Source organism: Eleutherodactylus coqui, chromosome 3 (genome assembly GCF_035609145.1).
Source record: "Eleutherodactylus coqui strain aEleCoq1 chromosome 3, aEleCoq1.hap1, whole genome shotgun sequence".
Lineage (NCBI taxonomy): Eukaryota > Metazoa > Chordata > Amphibia > Anura > Eleutherodactylidae > Eleutherodactylus > Eleutherodactylus coqui.
In genome coordinates this window covers 144,517,527-144,536,229 of record NC_089839.1, presented here as the reverse complement: position 1 = coordinate 144,536,229, position 18,703 = coordinate 144,517,527, and the positions used below count along the sequence as shown (strand labels likewise).

Genomic DNA, 18,703 nt, shown 5'->3' with positions numbered 1-18,703 from the left:
CACAATTCAAATCCGTTTGTGTGAGACTGGCCTAACCGCTAATAGGCGAATGTAGAATGTGATGACAATCTGTGTACAGCGCTGTGGAATATGCATATAAAATGAGTAAAATAAATCATAAAACCTTTTTTTTAGCACCCATGTCTGTCTATGTATCCTGTACATATCCCTCTCTGTACATACCTGCAAGTCTACTTTAGACCTACCTTTAGTATTCATTACCAACACTGAACTTTGCCCCATACATATTTCATACAGATCTAACTCAAAATTTCTAATTTCTTCTTTCTATGGATCAACATTGCAGGATAGTAGTTGAACTTAATGAACGCATGTCTTTTTCTCAGCCTTACAAAGCATGTTACCATGGTAATAGAAATAATAACTTGGTGATAAAACTTTGGAAGCTCAGTTCTAACAATTGGATAATGTTCTATATATTAGAGCTGTATAGTATTGCTAATCTCAATAAACGGACAGCCATTATACAGCATACCAAGTCATCCTATTATATTTCTATTGATTTAATGAATAATTGGTTTTGTGGTGCTATTTCTGTTTACTTTATGGAGTTGCACTGCAGGTTTGCCCCAAGCAAATACATTATAACTGTTTCCTTCAGTACATTCATACCATGGGCTTGTTCATTGATTAATCTAAAATTAATTCTATTAGGCTCTTTGATGCAAAGAAAAAAAGTTGTGTCCGTTCTAGAAGCTTCTCGGATTATAAAGGTAACTGTCAGATGTTATTCTTGAAAATTCACATAGGGATCTTGGGTTACTATCCCAATTCTTTCAAATATTCAGTTCAATGATGGTAAATTCATAATCCTCTGAGGCATGCCAAAAGTATCCACTGAAAAATCTGCCAAATGACATGTATCATATAGTCAGGTGCAAGAAAAATACATTTACATATATTAAGGAATTGAGGAAAGTACAAGGCAATGTAATTCAGAGAGCTTTGAGAACAAGATTTTGCATCTGTTAAGATGAACACTGGCAGGCTTAGAAACACTTATGATCCCAGCACAAGTAGCTAATATAGGTCAATGAAGGGTAGATTAAACACAAACTGACATTATGTAGCAAAAGACTAAAGGAACCATGAAATCATTGAAAGGAGGTGATCCCAGAATCCAAGGAGTAACAATAATCGGAAGTCATTTTCATTTTCTTCTAATCCATACATAGCTCTGCACATCACACTAGAGGGATCAGTACTGGAAACCCTTCTCTATAGTTCTACAGATGTTTTTCCTGCAGCAAGGAACTAAGCAGCTAGATCAAAGCTTTGCTTGTGCAACGGATTGAGTTCCAAGAGGTGGCCCTGTATTTCAAGAAGATTGTCCAGTTTATATTAATTGTTTGTATTGATATATGCAGAAGAGGGGACTGTCGGGGGTGAGCTGTGAATTTGGGGAGGATTCAGACAAGCATGGGCGCAACTACGCTCATCGGTACAGAGCATAGTTGCGCCTGAACGAGGAAAATGTCTTACCCTTCTCCGGCTTTTCAAACTCTGCAGCAGAGCGCTGGAGTTTGAAAACGACTGCGGGAAGGTAGGTGCCACCCGATCTTCCCTGCACATAGTATTCACTCTGACATACAATTAATGGCTGGTAAAAACGAAACCACTGAAATCAGTGGTCTTGTTTTGTCCCATTATACGATGATTATTACATCCGCATAATGAGAGCAGACGTTTGTCTGAATTCACCCTTAGTAGAACAGATTTTAATAGAGACTTTTCGAATGGGATGGAATTAGTCTGCACAGACATTTCTGCGGTACTGTTGTATCATGACGCTACCGGAAGCTAGGGGCTGACGTGGCTTTGCTGGAGTTTATGCCTCCTGTCAAGGCCTTAGCTTCCAATTGGTTTGTACAGTGGCAAGGAGGACACTGAGAGCCGAGGTGTCGACAACAGAGACCACTCACAGCCGGGCCAGGTCACAGCGGACAACACGACTGGTGGGGAGAGTGAGAGCCCAAGATCACAGATGGGTCCTCTTGCCTCATCCCAGTGCTCGGCCTCACATATCGGCTCCCTGCTGCGCCCCTGTCATTGAAAGCGCAGCAGCGCACTCCATGTTCCGGAGCTGCACTTGCTGCCTTGGCTCAGCTCCCCCCGCTCCGCTCCCCGGTCCGCCACTGTACTTTTTGCAGCTCAGCTTCCCCCACCTCCATTCCCTGCTCTTGCGTAGTACTTCTTGCAGTGCCTTAGCTTCCTCCGCCTCCGCTCTGGCGCTATACTTTCCGCGGCTCAGCTCCCCCCCATCTCCGCTCCCTGCTACGGTGCTGTACTGGAGTGACAGTGACAGTGGGGAACATGGCAGGGAGGCTGCACACACGCCGGCCCTGACAGTGACAGCAGGGAGCATGCCAGGGAAGCTGCACACACGCCGAGCCCCGAGAGTGACTGCGGGGACTATTGCAGGGAGGCCGCACAGAAGTCCACAAGTAAGTGACAAACAGCCAATCGGAAGCTAGGGATGTAAACCCCAGCAAAGCCAGGTCAGCCCCTAGCTTCAAGGGGCGCCAAGATACAACAGTACCCATTTCTGCAATTAAATGTTATCTCCATGGGGCTTGAATTCTGTATCTGTTAAAATCCACAGTTTTTACTTCAAAATCGCAAGATTCAATTCCGTAGCAGAAAAGCTTCCTGCTGTGGAATTAAGAATGTCCTTTGGAATTGTTACTGTGGATATCTAACATACGCCATAAATTCTGTAGGATGTTCCGCAGACCACAAGCTAATGTTAGTAAAATGAATATGACTCCATTTTCCTTAGCCATTTTATAGTATGCTCCTTCCATTTTGTATGATCTAGTCTGTGCCAATGGTTTGTACTTTTCCTTTAACAACATTTGCTGAAATGTATTGAACAATATAAAGCGACCTCAGAGGTTAGAACATTCAAAGGTCCTAGATTGAATTGCTTGGGTCGTAGTGCCCTGTTCTCCCATTTGTACCTAAACATTTTATTGTTATACATTCCTGTTCGTGTGTTTCAAGAATCTAATCATATATGATCCCACTGCGCCGGCGTGCGTTTGTTTGGCATTTTAGATGTTAACTTCTTTACCTTGCATCTTCATATTTGTGTTTATGTTTTATGAACCAATGATAATAAATGAATTATAATAAATTTGAATTATTGTAATTGAGGCAAGTGCCCCTATAAAAACTGCTGCCTGTCAATAAAAGATGGATAACTTTTGACCACATCCAGTCGTGCTTGTGGTTTATCAGTTATTTCCAGGCCCGAATAGACTTCTAACTGAAATCTGCACTAATTGACCAAATCCATATCTGCACTGCGTCCTGTGGACAATCCCAACCTGTATGAAAGGTCCCATGGATTGGTTTGTCTGTGCAAGGAAGGAGTTGGCATCAATTTAGTGGTGGCAGCAAACAGTCCACTGGCGCCATCTGTCAGGGGCTACACAGATTTGACCACTCAGTTGTAGCGTAAGTATTGGGTTCTCTGTCAAAAACAGGAACAGGATTAAAAAAAATAAATAAATTATGGTAACAGGTGATTCAAAAAGACTTTGTGAACATTTTGGAGCCGTAGATATGGAAATTACTAAGAACTACATGTATATTTTAGATCTATTATAAAAGGTTTATATCGCAGGAAGGTCATTGTTAGAGACGCAGCGCCATCGCATCATTATTATTGGGATTGCGGTGATTTTTCTACATATGAATTCTAGTTGAGTTGAGAAGTGCACTAACCATTCTGTAGACCGTTGAGGTTGTATCTGTGAGCTTGTCTAACTACATGTGTGCTTTAGGTCTTCTGATTTAACATGTCTTGACTGTAGGCAGTCTCCTGTATAAATACGTATGTCTGGCTGCACTGTTGAATTTGACTTTGCAGAAACAGCTGGTGACAAAAGCCGGCACAGTCCAGCTCCTAAAATAAAAATCTCTGACAGCTGTGTAGCAGCACGCACGATAAATGAATACGAATCCTTGTCAGTCGGAATGACCTTCGCTTCCTCTCAATATGAATGCTGTATTTTGTATGCATGGGAGACGCTAAGTTGTGAATGCTGAAGAATGAATTGCTTTGTGCAGACTGTGTTTGCAATACCAACTTTAATAGGAAGAATACATTTTACTAACAAGGGCGGAGAAGAAAGTATCCACTTGTCTTATCTATGTGCAAGACCAAGTGTCAACACCAGACTTCTGCAATTCAGCAAATCTATACAAAGTAGCAATGTTGGTTTGTTGCCCCTTAAAGGAGAAAATCATTATTTAATATCTAATGATGATGTAATTGTTGATGAGAATAATTAACTAATCCTAGACAACAAATATAATTGTATGTATTGGGAAAATTAATTGTTTCACAGATTGGGGTCATGACGTGGGATATTTTTGCCAACTTTTAGGCAACAAGCAGGCAATGTAAAGTTACTGTCAAGCCTTTAACACTGCATATACAGTGTTATGCCAGTGGAGGACCTGAGAAGGTGCATGGATGGCGTCACTATTGAGTGCTTTGAGTTCTTGCGCTGCCCCTTGAAGCCCTGCACTTCATCAGATTTAGCTGGAATGTTCCCTTAATTGCCATGACATTGGCAATTGACATCATGTGACATCAATCTATCAACTTTAAGTATACTAATCCCAGATAATCAAATAAGACCTGTGTAGCCAGGAACTCCTATCTCTCTACAAGCCCCAGGGAGGGAGTCCAGTTTAAGGTTGCAGCAGTCCCCTCCCCCCACCCTCCCCGATGGCCTTTTCCATCCTACTTTCCCCTTTCAGTTTGACACCTCTGTAGCTCAACGTATTGGGTCTGCAGATGGAAATTGGTAATATGTCACATACAGATGTGCTATGCCATTTTTCCTTTCTTGACTGATTTTGTTGACCTGGTTTTTATCACCTTTCTCACATTATGGTTTATTTTATACCAAATACCAAATACATCATAAAATTAATTTGAACAACCATATTTATCTAATACAGACAACAACTAATATATTGGGTCTTTCAACCTAATTAATACTATATCAATTTACATGTTTAAAGGGAATGTATCCCTTGTATTTTCTTTTACTAATTAAAACCAGACAGTGAAACGTTTTCCATTTTTCCAATCAGTTCTTTTCGGATTGTAGATTTTTTTTATCCTACTGTCTGCACTGAGTTACGTGTTAAATGACTTACCTTTCCTAACCATTACTGACTCCCTTTTAAAAACTACTCAAGGAAATACATCATTAAATGTGCTCTGACGCAGAAAAAGATGGAACTTGTTCCCAAAAATATACAATCCATAATGGTCATATAAATTAGTATCTACAGATGCCAGCTGCTATGACAGCTGGCCATTTGGACCTATAAGAAGCTGTTCTATTAATATAGTATTGTTATAGACTCATTCTACTGTGGACTACTGCATATAACACATTAGACTCAGCGTTGGACCTATTAGAAGAATTTATTTTAAGGACCCAAACTCAATATACAATATACAACGTACAGAAAAAGTGCACTTTTAAGGCTGGTCCCACACAAACGGATTTGAATTACAGATTCTGCGACCGCCGTTGGCAAAGAAGATCCATGGTAAAACGCAGGCATTGAAAGCAATGTATTTTCAAATTTTCCTTCACACTTCTGGGTACACATTGCATATTCTGTGAGTGCAAGAAAATCACAGCATGATGTATTTTAGCATGGATTCTGCGCAGACGGATTTATCGAAGTCAATGCATGTGTGTGTCCCGTACCCCATACGTAATGAAAACTGCGTATAAGCAGCGGAATCGGTCAGAACTAGCTATCAGAATACATAGAAAAGCCTGAGCTCCAGCTGGACGAGAGAATATCTCACCTGTGCGATGTACTTATACTTTTAGCTGTGCATACGCGTACATCAGCGGAAAATCGCATGCATCTGCAAACATAGGCACCCATATGCAAGTCCTTTCCACAACGGATTGTAGGTCCTCCGCTGTGGATTTCACATGCAAAACCCGACCTGTTCTGTGAGCCCAGCCTAATTGTATTCTAAATTTGTTATTCTCATTTGACATGCAGAAAATATCATCAACAGGGTGATTCTTGTACTTAAGTGAACCAGTTCAGTCACGAAGGATCGGGGAATGTTTAGCTTACAAAAAAGAAGGCTGAGAGGAGACTTAAATAGCTGCCTACAAATATCTGAAGGGCTGTCACTGTCCAGAGGGATCAGCCCGATTCTCATTTGTAGAAGGAAAGACTAGAAGTAATGGGATGAAACTGAAAGGGAGGAGACACTAGATATTAGACAATGAGGGTGATCAATGAGTGGAACAGGTTACCACAGGAGGTGGTGAGTTCTCCTTCAATGGAAGTGTTCAAACAAAGCCTGGACAGAGATCTGTCTGGGATGATTTAGTGAATCCTGCACTGAGCAGGGGGTTGGACCCGATGATCCTGGAGGTCCCTTCCAACTCTACCATTCTAGGATTCTATGATTCTATGAGTATACTAGATATACATGATATACAATATAACAATACAGCTATTCCACAAAGCATAGTATATTAGGATAGCAAAGAACAAGATCTGATATGTTAGAGAGGTAAGAAGAGGCGTATTAAGCTATGATGCTGCCTCATTCCTTAGTTTTTTGGTTGGGCAGTGTTTTTGTGTACTGTATCACTGTATGATTTCTGCACTGCATGGTACATTATAAGAGGGACTTCTATAGAAGGTACTGCACAGAGCACTATGAAACCTGAGGGGTCTTTTGCACTTGTGTATTACAAATCTCTAACAATTGAGGTTTTTTATTTGAAAACACTTTCCCGATACATTTAAAAAGTGTTCTTCCCATTACTGTTTTTGTTTTCTAGTGTATGCTTTTCTTATGCATATGCTGTCTTTTTCAATATGCAACATGTTCCAATAGATCTGTATATGTTCTACTATTAGCCCATAGACGTCAATGGGTTGACAGACATCTCACCCATTTAGGGTAAATAGCGGAAATGCTGTGGATTTCCACTACAGAGTTCAGTAAATCCACAGCGAATAACAATATCGGCCATTATGAGAGGGCTTCTTGACCATGGCCGTATCGGTAAAGCACTGTGGGTCTGCCCGTAGCGTTCTGCTGGTGTTTGTACATCCCGGGTCTGCTGGCAGAGAGCCAGCAGAGACCATGTATGGCTGCATGTGTACTGCGCATGACCACATATCTCATGCATGCGATCATGCTTAGTGTGAAACTTTTTTTTTTTTAAATGTATAAAAATGGCGCCCATACACAATATATTGCGTATGGACAGCGTCTTCATGCTGCCTATACTAATGTATAGAGCTCATGCTGCGTGGTACACAGAGAAGTACAGCATGCTGTGATTTAGTTCTCGTACGTATCGACATGTAGTGTCCACACGCTCATGTGCATGTATCAATGACGTTCATTGACTCTACTCACCGTGTATCAAGCGGACGTGCAATGCACGCATAATACGCGGTGGAGAAACGCCCATGCACATAAGCCCTTTTGAACAAATTTCAACATGGAAACTGATGGTCGTACGGATTTTTGAATTCTTAGTATGTAAAATTCTGCTGTGGATTTTCACTTCAGTTTTAAGCACTTTCCATCCAGAGGGCGGACATCCGTAATAAAGGTGGAATCAGACGACCGTGGTTTTTCTCCTTATGCAGCTGTGATAATCATGGCTGTGTAATGGGACAAAATGCGAACAGTGATTTTAATAGATTTCGGTGGTTTCGTTTTAGCTATCAGGATTTTCGTCCATTAATTGTACAGCCGGCACAAGATAGGACTCGCTCTAGCGCAGAATTTGAACAGCCAGCGAAGGGGGAAGAAATTCCCCTCATTCAGGCGCAACTACACTCCATGCCATGGAGCGTAGTTGTGCCCACACTCATCTGAATTCGCTCTAAAACATACAGATTTTGCTGTGGATTCGCTGTAGATTTTTCCACCGCAGGACCTCCGCTACAGCTGGCAGCACACATGCAAGATTTGATGCAGTATTTTTGAGGCCAGGCCAGAAATGAATCTAGCAGAAGGAAAACTAAATAAATAAAGACTTCACATGAGTGTATGCGTATTTGAGTGCACCTCAGCACAACGTTTTTGCGCACTGAAGAAGCATTTTTTGCAAACGTATCAGTGTATTTTACCGAACTTTGTCTGCCCACAGGGCATGTTCATTTACGCGTGGCAAACAAGACGCACTGCTTGAAATGGCTAATTTAGTCTAATGAGTTTCTCATGTGTTCTCATTTTAGCGGAATTATTACACATCTCCTTGCATATTGCAGATACATTTGTGTACCCCACCATTGACTTCTATGGGGACGTTTGGTGTACAAATGCACAGAAAAGTACAGCATGCGGGAAGGGGGAGCGATTTGCATGACCAAAATGCAAAAAAATGAAAATGTGAGCAAACTCGTTGAAAGCAATGGGTTGTATTCTCTGTTTATTGCATGTGTTAATTTTATGTGAAGGAGCCCTAAAGTATCTCTTCTATTTTGGATCCAGTCCAGAGATTAACTCAAAAAATGCCACAAAAACATCAAATGGGATTCCAGCCGCAAAAGGAATATATCACATAACATTTTGCAAGAATTAAAACCCGTTTTTAATTCTTATCTTACACGCTGTACATGCTCGGCGCTGTGTAGAGTAGGGATGTGGCTTAAGGGCAGCCAGACCTATATGATGAAGCTGTAGAATGTGCCACCCTCTGGTACTGTAACCATATCTTCTGGAGAAACGCCATTAGGCGATAATCACTCATGCAGTTTGGGGGAAATTTGTATGCAGTTTATTAAACCAAAGCTCAATAAAGAAGTTGATTCACACATAGGTCCTTTCACTTGTATTCCGTCCTGTATTGGACTCAAAAACTGCATATACAACTATCGCAGGCATACGGCTAATAGTGATTCTATTGGCCTTTTTTACAAATGCTTTACAAGGCCTATAGGAGAAACGCCAGAACAAAAATACTAAACCTACAACATGCTGCTTGTTTGACAAAAACGCTTTAGACCCCATGAATGTAACATAAAACACCAAAACCAAAACTTTATGGTATTTTCCGGTAGACTTTGCGGTAACATCTGGCAGCATCATTTTTGAACTTAAAAAAACCCCAGCTGTTTAAAACTGATAATTATTATGCCACAAAAAATGTGTGAAGCGCGGTGTGTGAACCCGGCCCGAAGGCGTCGTGGCACAAGTGCTTCTCAAGCAGCTGAAAGGCGGATAAGGACAACCGGTTCAGAACCGTTCTGCTGCCATCACAAAAGATTCTGTGAAATTCTGCATAATAAGCAGCTGTTTAGCTGTCACATATGAAGAGAATGCAGCCCCGGCCTGTGTGGAACACTCGTTACCAAGATATTTGGTATAATTAGCAGCTTTAATCAATTCTCAAAGAAGAGACGCAGAGAAGCTGCTTGCAGGGACTCTATATGAGCAGCTCCCATCAGGCTGCATTCACACCTCGCTGGTTTACTTGGCATTTTGTACCAGATTTTGGTGTACAAAATAGGAATTCATAGGGTGAAATCTGCTGCAGATCTGCACCAAAATCTGTGACAAATTCCACAGTGAGCCAGCAACATGTGAAAACATTCAGCGCTCCGATTTTCTTATCGGCAGGGATAAATCCGCATGTGGATCCGCACCATGTGAACTTACACTTTTTCAGGAAAACGCCACCATTTTGTAACAGTTTTTGGTGCTTTTTTTGAGCCAAAGTCAGAAGTGGATTCAAAAGGAATCATAAATATAAAGGAAGTACTTCTACTTCTCCATCCTGTCAGATCCACTCTTTTACCTGCGTGTGGAATTACCCTTAAAGCAAACCCAACTTCTCAGCCAACTTCTGCTCATCTAATAGCCTGTCTGTTTCACATCAATCTTTTAATAAACGTTTATTCATTTTTTGGGGTTTTAACATTGTAAATCAATGTTGAAGTGCAGCCCCTCTGCAACCCACTGCTTGACGGTAGGCAAAGATGAGCCCAATAAGAATCATGCTTACAACATGACTATAAGTGCACGTAACAGTTTAGGCAAGTGTAACATCAGGAGAGGCAGAGATTGTGTACACACTGACTGCAGACCTGAGAGCTGAGCCAGTGAACACAGCCCCTCTTCCACAGCTAAGAAGATGTCTTAATGTCCTAGTTGTTAGAAAAGCTAAACACATGCATAGGGGCGGCACTTCAGCCTTGATTTACAGGGGTAAAAAAAATAAAAAATGAAATGACATTGATTGATGATACACACAGGTTATTACATCAGCAGACGTCTGAAAAGTTGTGAACGCTTTAAGAGGCTATGAAGGTGCTTCATATGTATGTATGAGACACTGCATCAAAAAAAAATTTTATGTGAAAATACAGTTTAACATGCTAGAATACTAGTGATTTTGTGCTCTTGTAATGACACTGAACAGGTATTCGTCACACAAAGTAAATGCTTAACTTCTTTGCATAAATGGTATTGCATTGCGTACTATACAGCAAGCAAAAAAGGGCTATAACAAAAGTTTTCATTTTACTAGACAACTCTTGCAGAATTGTGGCTTACCAAAATGAAGTATTCATGTAATACTGACTGCTGTCATCTCTGAATATAGCGTATAAGTAGAAATATGATGTTTATAGGTTGAAAATGGTGAATTGGTTAAAAATGATGTTGAGAAGGTCAAACATTTAAATTCCTATTTTGTAAATGTTTTTCTCAGAAAGTAAATGGAACATCAACTAATCTTCCCTGTGCTATTGGGGGAATAAAAGAATGCAGGTTATCTATAAGCAGAGAGATGGTGAGGGAACACTTAGCTAACTTAAATGAATTCAAGTCTCAAGGTCCAGGTGAATTACATCCTAGGATACTAAAGGAAGCAACGGAGGTAATTCCTAAACCACTCGCCAGAATCTGTGAAAATTCTTAGAGAACAGGAGAAGTCCCAGAAGATTGGAGAAGGGCAAATGTTGTCCCCATCTTCAAAAAAGGGAAGAAGGTGCATCCAGGAAACTACAGGCCTGTGAGCCTAATTTCTATAGTGAGGAAGATCTTTGAACAAATTATTAAACAGCATGTATGCAAGTACTTGGATAAAAATTGAGTAATTAACCAGGGCCAGCATGGGTTTGCAACAAACAAGTCATGCTATACGAATCTAATTTCCTTCTATGACAGAATCACTGACTGGGTTGATCAGAGAAATGTGGTGGATATAGTATATCTTGACTTCAATAAAGCACTTGACAAAGTATCTCATACCATACTTATTGAAAAAATGACCAAATATGGGATTGACAAGGCAATTGTTATGTGGATTCACAACTGCCTGAGTGATCGTACTCAAAGAGTGGTCATAAATGGCTACACATCCAATTGGAAGAATGTCTCAAGTGGAGTACCACAAGGCTCTGTCCTAGGCCCAGTGTTGTTCAACATTTTTATTAATGAGCTAGAGGGGAAGAATTGAGGGAAAACTGATTACATTTACCGATGACACAAAGCTAATAGGGATATCTAACAGTAGAGAAGAGAGAGAAGATTCAAAAAGATCTGGACAAACATGAACAACGGGCAGCAACTAACAGAATGGTATTTAACAGGGAGAAATGCAAAGTCCTACACTGGGGCAAGAAAAAAGAAAAATAAAACACATATGGAATGGGAGGAATTGAGCTAAGCAGCAGCACATGTGGAAAAGACTTGGATATACTGATAGATCACAGACTGAACATAAGTCAACAGTGTGATGCAGTAGCAAAAAACACAAACGCAATTCTGGGATGTACTAAGAGAAGCATAGAGTCTTGATCATGTGAGGTCATTATTCCCCTCTACTCTTCCTTAGTCAGACCTCATCTGGAATACTGTGTCCAGTTCTGGGCACGTCAATTTAAAAAAGACATTGACAAACTGGAGCAAGTTCAGAGAAGAGTTACCAGGATGGTGAGAGGTCTGCAAATCATGTCCTATGAGGAATGGTTAAAGGATCTGGGAATGTTTATCTAGTAAATAAGAAGGCTGAGAGGAGACTTAATAGCTGTCTACAAATATCTGAAGGGCTGTCACAGTGCAGAGGGATCAGCCCTATTCTCATTTGTAGAAGGAAAGACTAGAAGAAATGGTAGGAAACTAAAAGGGAGGAGACACAAATTAGATATTAGACAGTGAGGATGATGAATGAATGTTGCCATGGGAGGTGGTGAGTTCTCCTTCAATGGAAGTGCTCATACAAAGGCTGGACAAATATCTGTCTGGGATGATCTAGTGAATCCTGCACTGAGCAGGGGGTTGGGCCCGATGACCCTGGAGGTCCCTTCCAACCCTACCATTCTATGATTCCATGATTTATTCAAAGTGTTTACAGTAGCAGTAAATGACCTCCTGCGAGGGAGTAATATGTTCCCTTAAAATGCACATATCTTCAAACTCAAGAGCATAAAGGGATATTTATAGACAACAGATTTGTTGCAGAAATTTCTGTGACTGAAAATCATTTCCATTCATCTAAATAGAGTTGTTTTAGTGGAAAGCACATGGATTTTTGCAATCCCATTAGGGATGAATAGGACAATTGAAGAAATTTCTGCAACAAATATGCCACATGTGAATTTACCCTGAGGCCTCAGTCAGACAGGCGTTTTTTTTCACGCATATCAGGCGGTGTGCGATTTGCATCCATTAGAACCAATGCTTTTCAATGAAGGCAGTCACATGTCCGTTTTTTAGAAGCGGAAAAAAATTGCACTTGCAAAACATAAGATATGTGACTTCCAATGCATCTGGTCACGCGATTTTTTTCTACCTGCGATTTTTTTCCCGCACCAATAATGTGTGACACATTTGCTCGCCTGACTGAGCCCTAAGGCAAACATTTGACATGTGTGTGTACTTTATAGGAAAAACTGAAGAAATACAAGAATTATAGTGTTCGTTATTGCTGAGAAAGTCGTAGGATGGTAAACACAGGTAGTAGTTTTATATTAGTGTTTAACCAGGGGAACATATAGAGGAATTCATGATCAATAGATTCTTACATATATGCTATATATATGCTTAACGGTTAATAATATCACATAGAAAGAAAGATGGTAGAAATCAGGGGCAACCATACTGCTTATAGATGATAGTAGAATATATCACAAGGAAATCTTGCATGAATTATCATGAAATCATTAATATCTCACTATGCTTTGCATTTGCATACAGTCTTGTACACACCAAGTGTAATTCCACTTTGGATTTCTATCTTTCTCCAATTACAAGGGAATACAGCAGTTCGCTTCCATACTTTTTACCAAAAACATTAGTTTTTTATTACTGCTCAGTTTCCAAAATGAAGCACTTATAGTGGCTGGGTGAAAGGACAGGAGGATCAGGTCAGCATGTAGCACCTGACATGGGGTTAATGAGACTGTATTACATAATATTGTGTGACACCGTGGCGGGACCTCAGCTCATTCATCATTACCATCCAGCCGCGGGTTATTCTAGCACTGCTGCAGTACTGCTGCTTTGTTTCTCAAAAAGAGCTTGCAGAAAGAGGCGCCCTGTGGCGCTTCATCCTCTCAGTGCTAATCCTGGGAGGTGCATCATTAATTGACCACTATCAAGCATAGTTAATATCTTGCCTTACTGACTATGGTGCCATTGTAAGTATATCTAAAGTATTGTCTGTGATTTTGAGACATTCGTATTTACTGGTTCTTTATTACTATCATCTCTTATTGAGGTTAGCTAACTGTACCTTTAACCTGCTGTCCTTGGATGACGGTACCATTACATAAGATGACCATCGGCCAAATAATCGTTCGATAGAGCAAATTCAAATGATTGTTGTTCAGTGCCAACATGGCCACCGACAGGGTGATGAGCAATAAGTTGTTGGTCATCTAGTTTCAGCTTATCAAAAGTAATCTGGTGTAAAGTCACAGTCATAGGCGTACCGTCAGGGGTCACTGGGGTTGCCATGGTGACCCGGCCCCTGCGCTTAAGGGGGGTCCAGAGGCCGCCCTCCACCATATACACATGACATGTGTGGAGGAGAGGGGACGCAGATACACACTAACTGTATGGCAAGCCATAGCATGGAGTGGAGCAAGTATAATGATGTCATCTCCCTGCTGCTCACCTCCTGCTGACACTGTACAGCTGGTCTGGGCCCCGGGGTATGTATCTATCTATTGGCTTGTCTATCTGTCTGTATGTCTGTCTGTCTATCTCTTTCATGTCTGTCTATCTATCATCTATCTATTTTATATCTATCTATCATATCTATTGATCTATCTATCTTTCTCTCTGCTATTTATCTATCTTTCTCTCTCCTAGCTATCTCATAGCTATTTCTCTGTCTCATATCTATCTCTCACATCTATCTATCTATCTATCTATCTATCTATCTCATATCTATCTATCTATGTCATATCTATCTATCTCTCATATCTATCTATCTTTCTCTCTCATATCTATTTATCTATCTCATATCTATCTCTATCTATCTATCTATCTATCTATCTATCTATCTATCTATCTATCTATCATATCTATATTTCTATCCATTAATCTATCTATCTTTCTCTCTGATATCTATCTATCTCTCACTCTCTCATATCTATCTATCTACCTATCTATTTATCTACCTACCTACCTATCTATTATATCTACCTCTCATATCTATCTACCTATCTATCTATCTCTATCTATCTATCATATCTATATTTCTATCTATCTATTATATCTATATTTCTATCCATTAATCTATATATCTCTATCTATCTATCTATCTATCTATCATATCTATATTTCTATCTATCTATCTATCTATCTATTATATCTATATTTCTATCCATTAATCTATCTATCTATCTTTCTCTCTCATATCTATCTATTCATCTATCTATCTTTCTCTCTCATATCTATCTATCTCTCACTCTCTCATATCTATCTATCTACCTATCTATTTATCTATCTACCTACCTATCTATTATATCTATCTCTCATATCTATCTATCTATCTATCTATCTATCTATCTGTCTATCATATCTATATTTTCATCTATCTATCATATCTATATTTCTATCTATTCATCTATCTTTCTCTCTCATAGCTATTTATCTCTCTCTCTCATATATCTATCTATCTTTTTCTCTCTCATATCTCTCTCATCTATCTTTGACTGGTATATAATTGCACACTATACACACAATTAAAAAACGCATAAAAACACATGCAGTTTTTACTAATGTATGCAATTTTTAAAAAATGTTTAAGCTCAAAGTCATGGAATTTATAGTACAGCATTTGACAGTGCTTTTTAATGCACCCCATCATTGTGATGGGTGATGAGCTGTGTTAAAAAATGTGAAAACGCAAAAATAGAACAGGCAGCTCTCGAAGATCACATCGTTAGAAACAATGCATTGAAGCTCAGGTCTGAGTAACCTCATTAAAATCAATGGGAGAATTGTATCGCTGTTAGCACGGCGCTCGGGACGTTGCGCTAATAACGGTAAAAGTGGTGTGAAAGTGGCCTAAGGGGCTGCAAACTAATTTTAATGTATTGCACGAAATGAATCATGCATGGAAAGGGGCAGATCATGTAAGGAAATGCCTTTTTGCAGTTGTATGCAGCAGGATCTAGGTATGGGGAAGGGGGGCGGGGGGGGGGGGGTTGGGGGGGCACTTTTGCACTCAGGCCTCTGAGCCTTTAGGTACCCCCCTGGTCACAGTCATTCATATTTTAACAACTTGTGACCTACTTGGGCATGAAGATCGGCTCTATGAATGATATGTCAGCAAACAACTAATGAGCAATCATCGCTCTGCATGTAAGCAAACAGACGACTGACGTTCGTACACTTCAATGACTTTTCTGAGTGACTATCTGAACAATAATTGCTCCATGTAAAGGAACCCTAATGCGGGAAACACTCAGTTGTGCCTAATGACAAACTACTGACTGTGAACAAAACTTTCTCCAACATTACTCCTCTTTACATTTCTCGCACCCCATAACCAATCACAGATGGACACGATCAGGCTGGGTTTCTGCCTTTGAATTATATTTTGCATTAAAAAATTTTATTCTATTGAATTATACTTAGTTATACTTAATTGCATCTATCTGAACGAGTCACATGTAAGTAGAAGTAAACCAATAATGTGATTCTTAGACCAGTTATGAGATAATCTGTTACACTACTATGTTACAGTATTGGTTCAATTTTATTTAAAATTCTGTCAGTTGCTCCTTAGCATCAAATTGCAAGTTACAAATTTGCCAGCTTTCACTTACTAATTTTTTACACTAATACTATAGCAAATAAGCAATTGATGAGCAACTAAAGGAATTTCCTGCAGATCTAATTGAGATTGAACCTAAGGCCGAATGCACAATGGCGGGTCAGTTTCCGCATGTGGAATCAGATCCTGCCTGTGACCGGTATCTGTGTGTACCTGCTGCTTCTTCTTTTCTTCTGTACTGCGGATGGTCCGCATGGCTAGCCGTCAGACATGCGTAGTACAGAATTTTTTTTTAACCGTCTGCTTTTCCCATGTCATCGCCAAGCGGTGACACAGAATCTGCGACCCTTAGGCAATGTCATTGCGGAAGGGTGGCAGATCGGTTGGCTTCCATTCACTTTAATGGAAGCCGTCCACATGGAATCTGCGCTGGAATAGGACATGCAATTTTCCCTCTGTGAGCTGAAAATTGCAGTTGATTTCCACTCGTGGACATGGAAAAGCAATTTTGCATAGCATGTCTATGGGCAATATTTGCTGCGGAATTCCGAGGCGGACGCCCACTTCAGATTCTGCAATGCAAATACGCCTGTGTGCATTGGGCCTTAGCTTTAACTAGTCCATATTACAATGATAGCAACAACATTCAATGTATTTAGCTGTAGCTAGTTTACGATAATAACAAAGAAAAGTTGTGTACTCTACCTTATCAGCCATAATCATTGATGATCCACCATGTATGCCTAGGATGGGAGTGTGAGTCTGAGCAGAAATGAAGTCCAAAATTTGAGCGATAGCTTCCTGGTCGGTGTCATCACCAAATACAACCCCTTGAACCTTCTTGTCAGACATGAGGTCACAGATGCGTGTGATGATACTCTTAGGATCGGATTCATTCATAGTAACCAAAGCCACCCTTGGTGTCACTGATAAATTGTGGAAGTCATCTTTCTCGTGAACATCTTTGATGGCTACCTCGTCTGAGGTGCCTACCAAGATTACTGCAATGTCCATACTGGGATGTTTCTGGGCAAAGCAACCCACATAGAAAAGAATCAAGAGGCTGATTTTTAAGAAGTAGTAGGCTTCTGTAGGCCTCATCTTCAACTCTTACTCTCCCTGGAAAAAAAGGGGAAAAAAGAGTCGTTGGTATTTTACAATGACAGTTCAGTCTGAATTGTTAGCTCTGCACACAATCTATGTGATTGTTACTAAAATACATTTATTCACAGAAATCACAATGTACATATCAGAAGAGGGAAGGAGCAGTAACAACGCAACATTCAGCTACTAATATAATGTAACAGGCATCCTAAATGCTACATTGATGGCAGATTGCTCTACTGTAGAGAACTTCACAGCTAAGTCTTATCTTGTGAAAGGACCTTTATGAAGTGTAATATTAATGGCCTCCTATAACCTCGGAATCTGGTAGTAATCATATGGACAATTGTATAATAAGTAGGTATGATGATATGCAATAACCCTTGATGTATGTTTAGCAAATGTTTCTACTATTTTATCTAACCATGCTGATTTTCTATAGTAAAAATCATGCAAATGTCGCTGATCTAATAGGAGCCACTTAAGTCCTCTAGTTAATATTAATGTGGACAACATCATGTAGATTTCAAGAACCACAAAGTGATTTTTTTGTAACCAGCAGGATCAAAAAAGCAAGAGATTCAGCTGAAGCTGATGACAAACAACCCAAATCTTACGAAGTTGGGGAATATTTAGTGGTTATAATGATCAGAACTAGAAGTGACCTCAATTGTTCGAACACTACCGCAAGAAGAGCAGGAAGGTTTGAGAATGGGCTCATCACAACAGCCGTAGAGGCAATCTGGACATCTATGGGCAGCTTTAGTGGACACTAACATTAATATATCATTAGAACAGCTGGAACCTTGTGTTTCCAGTACAAAGCTCCGAATCCCTTGTATAGACATATATCTAAAACATAACATTCTTGCAGCCACTACTGGAGAGGACATGGGAATTATAGCATGTTCTCTTAGGCCCTGCATTATTTTATCATTCTATTGAGTTCAATGGGACTCCTCTCTGTAACTCATATGGTGCAGATGTTACTGTGTGTAAATTCGAAATCCGCATAATGAAAACAAAAATAATTGTGAAGAATTTATGTGGAATCCATATCGATGGTTTAGTCTTATTGAATGGTGCTAGTCCGCGTGTGGATCCATGAGACCTACAAATGATATTCTTCATAAGAAATCTACGGTAAACGCCCGGATGTCTGACACAGATTTCCACTGAAATTTGAATGAGGCCTTACAGGCTGGGCATGCATGCTTACTGCAATGAGATACAAGACATTTCTGAAAGAACAAAGGATCTGGCCTGTAAAAATCCAACATGCCCAATTCTTATTTCACCGACCATTT

The 18,703-nt window shown here is 40.0% G+C and overlaps 1 protein-coding gene across 1 annotated transcript in view; it reads right to left on the bottom strand.

The window, feature by feature from the left end:
• GRIN2B (glutamate ionotropic receptor NMDA type subunit 2B) overlaps positions 1-17,393 on the bottom strand; it is a 302,881-nt gene extending 285,488 nt beyond the window's left edge. Inside the window, exon 1 of the mRNA XM_066594564.1 lies at positions 16,998-17,393. Coding sequence (XP_066450661.1) covers positions 16,998-17,393 — 396 coding nt within the window. The remainder of the gene's footprint in view (positions 1-16,997) is intronic.
• Positions 17,394-18,703: the final 1,310 nt, after the last annotated feature.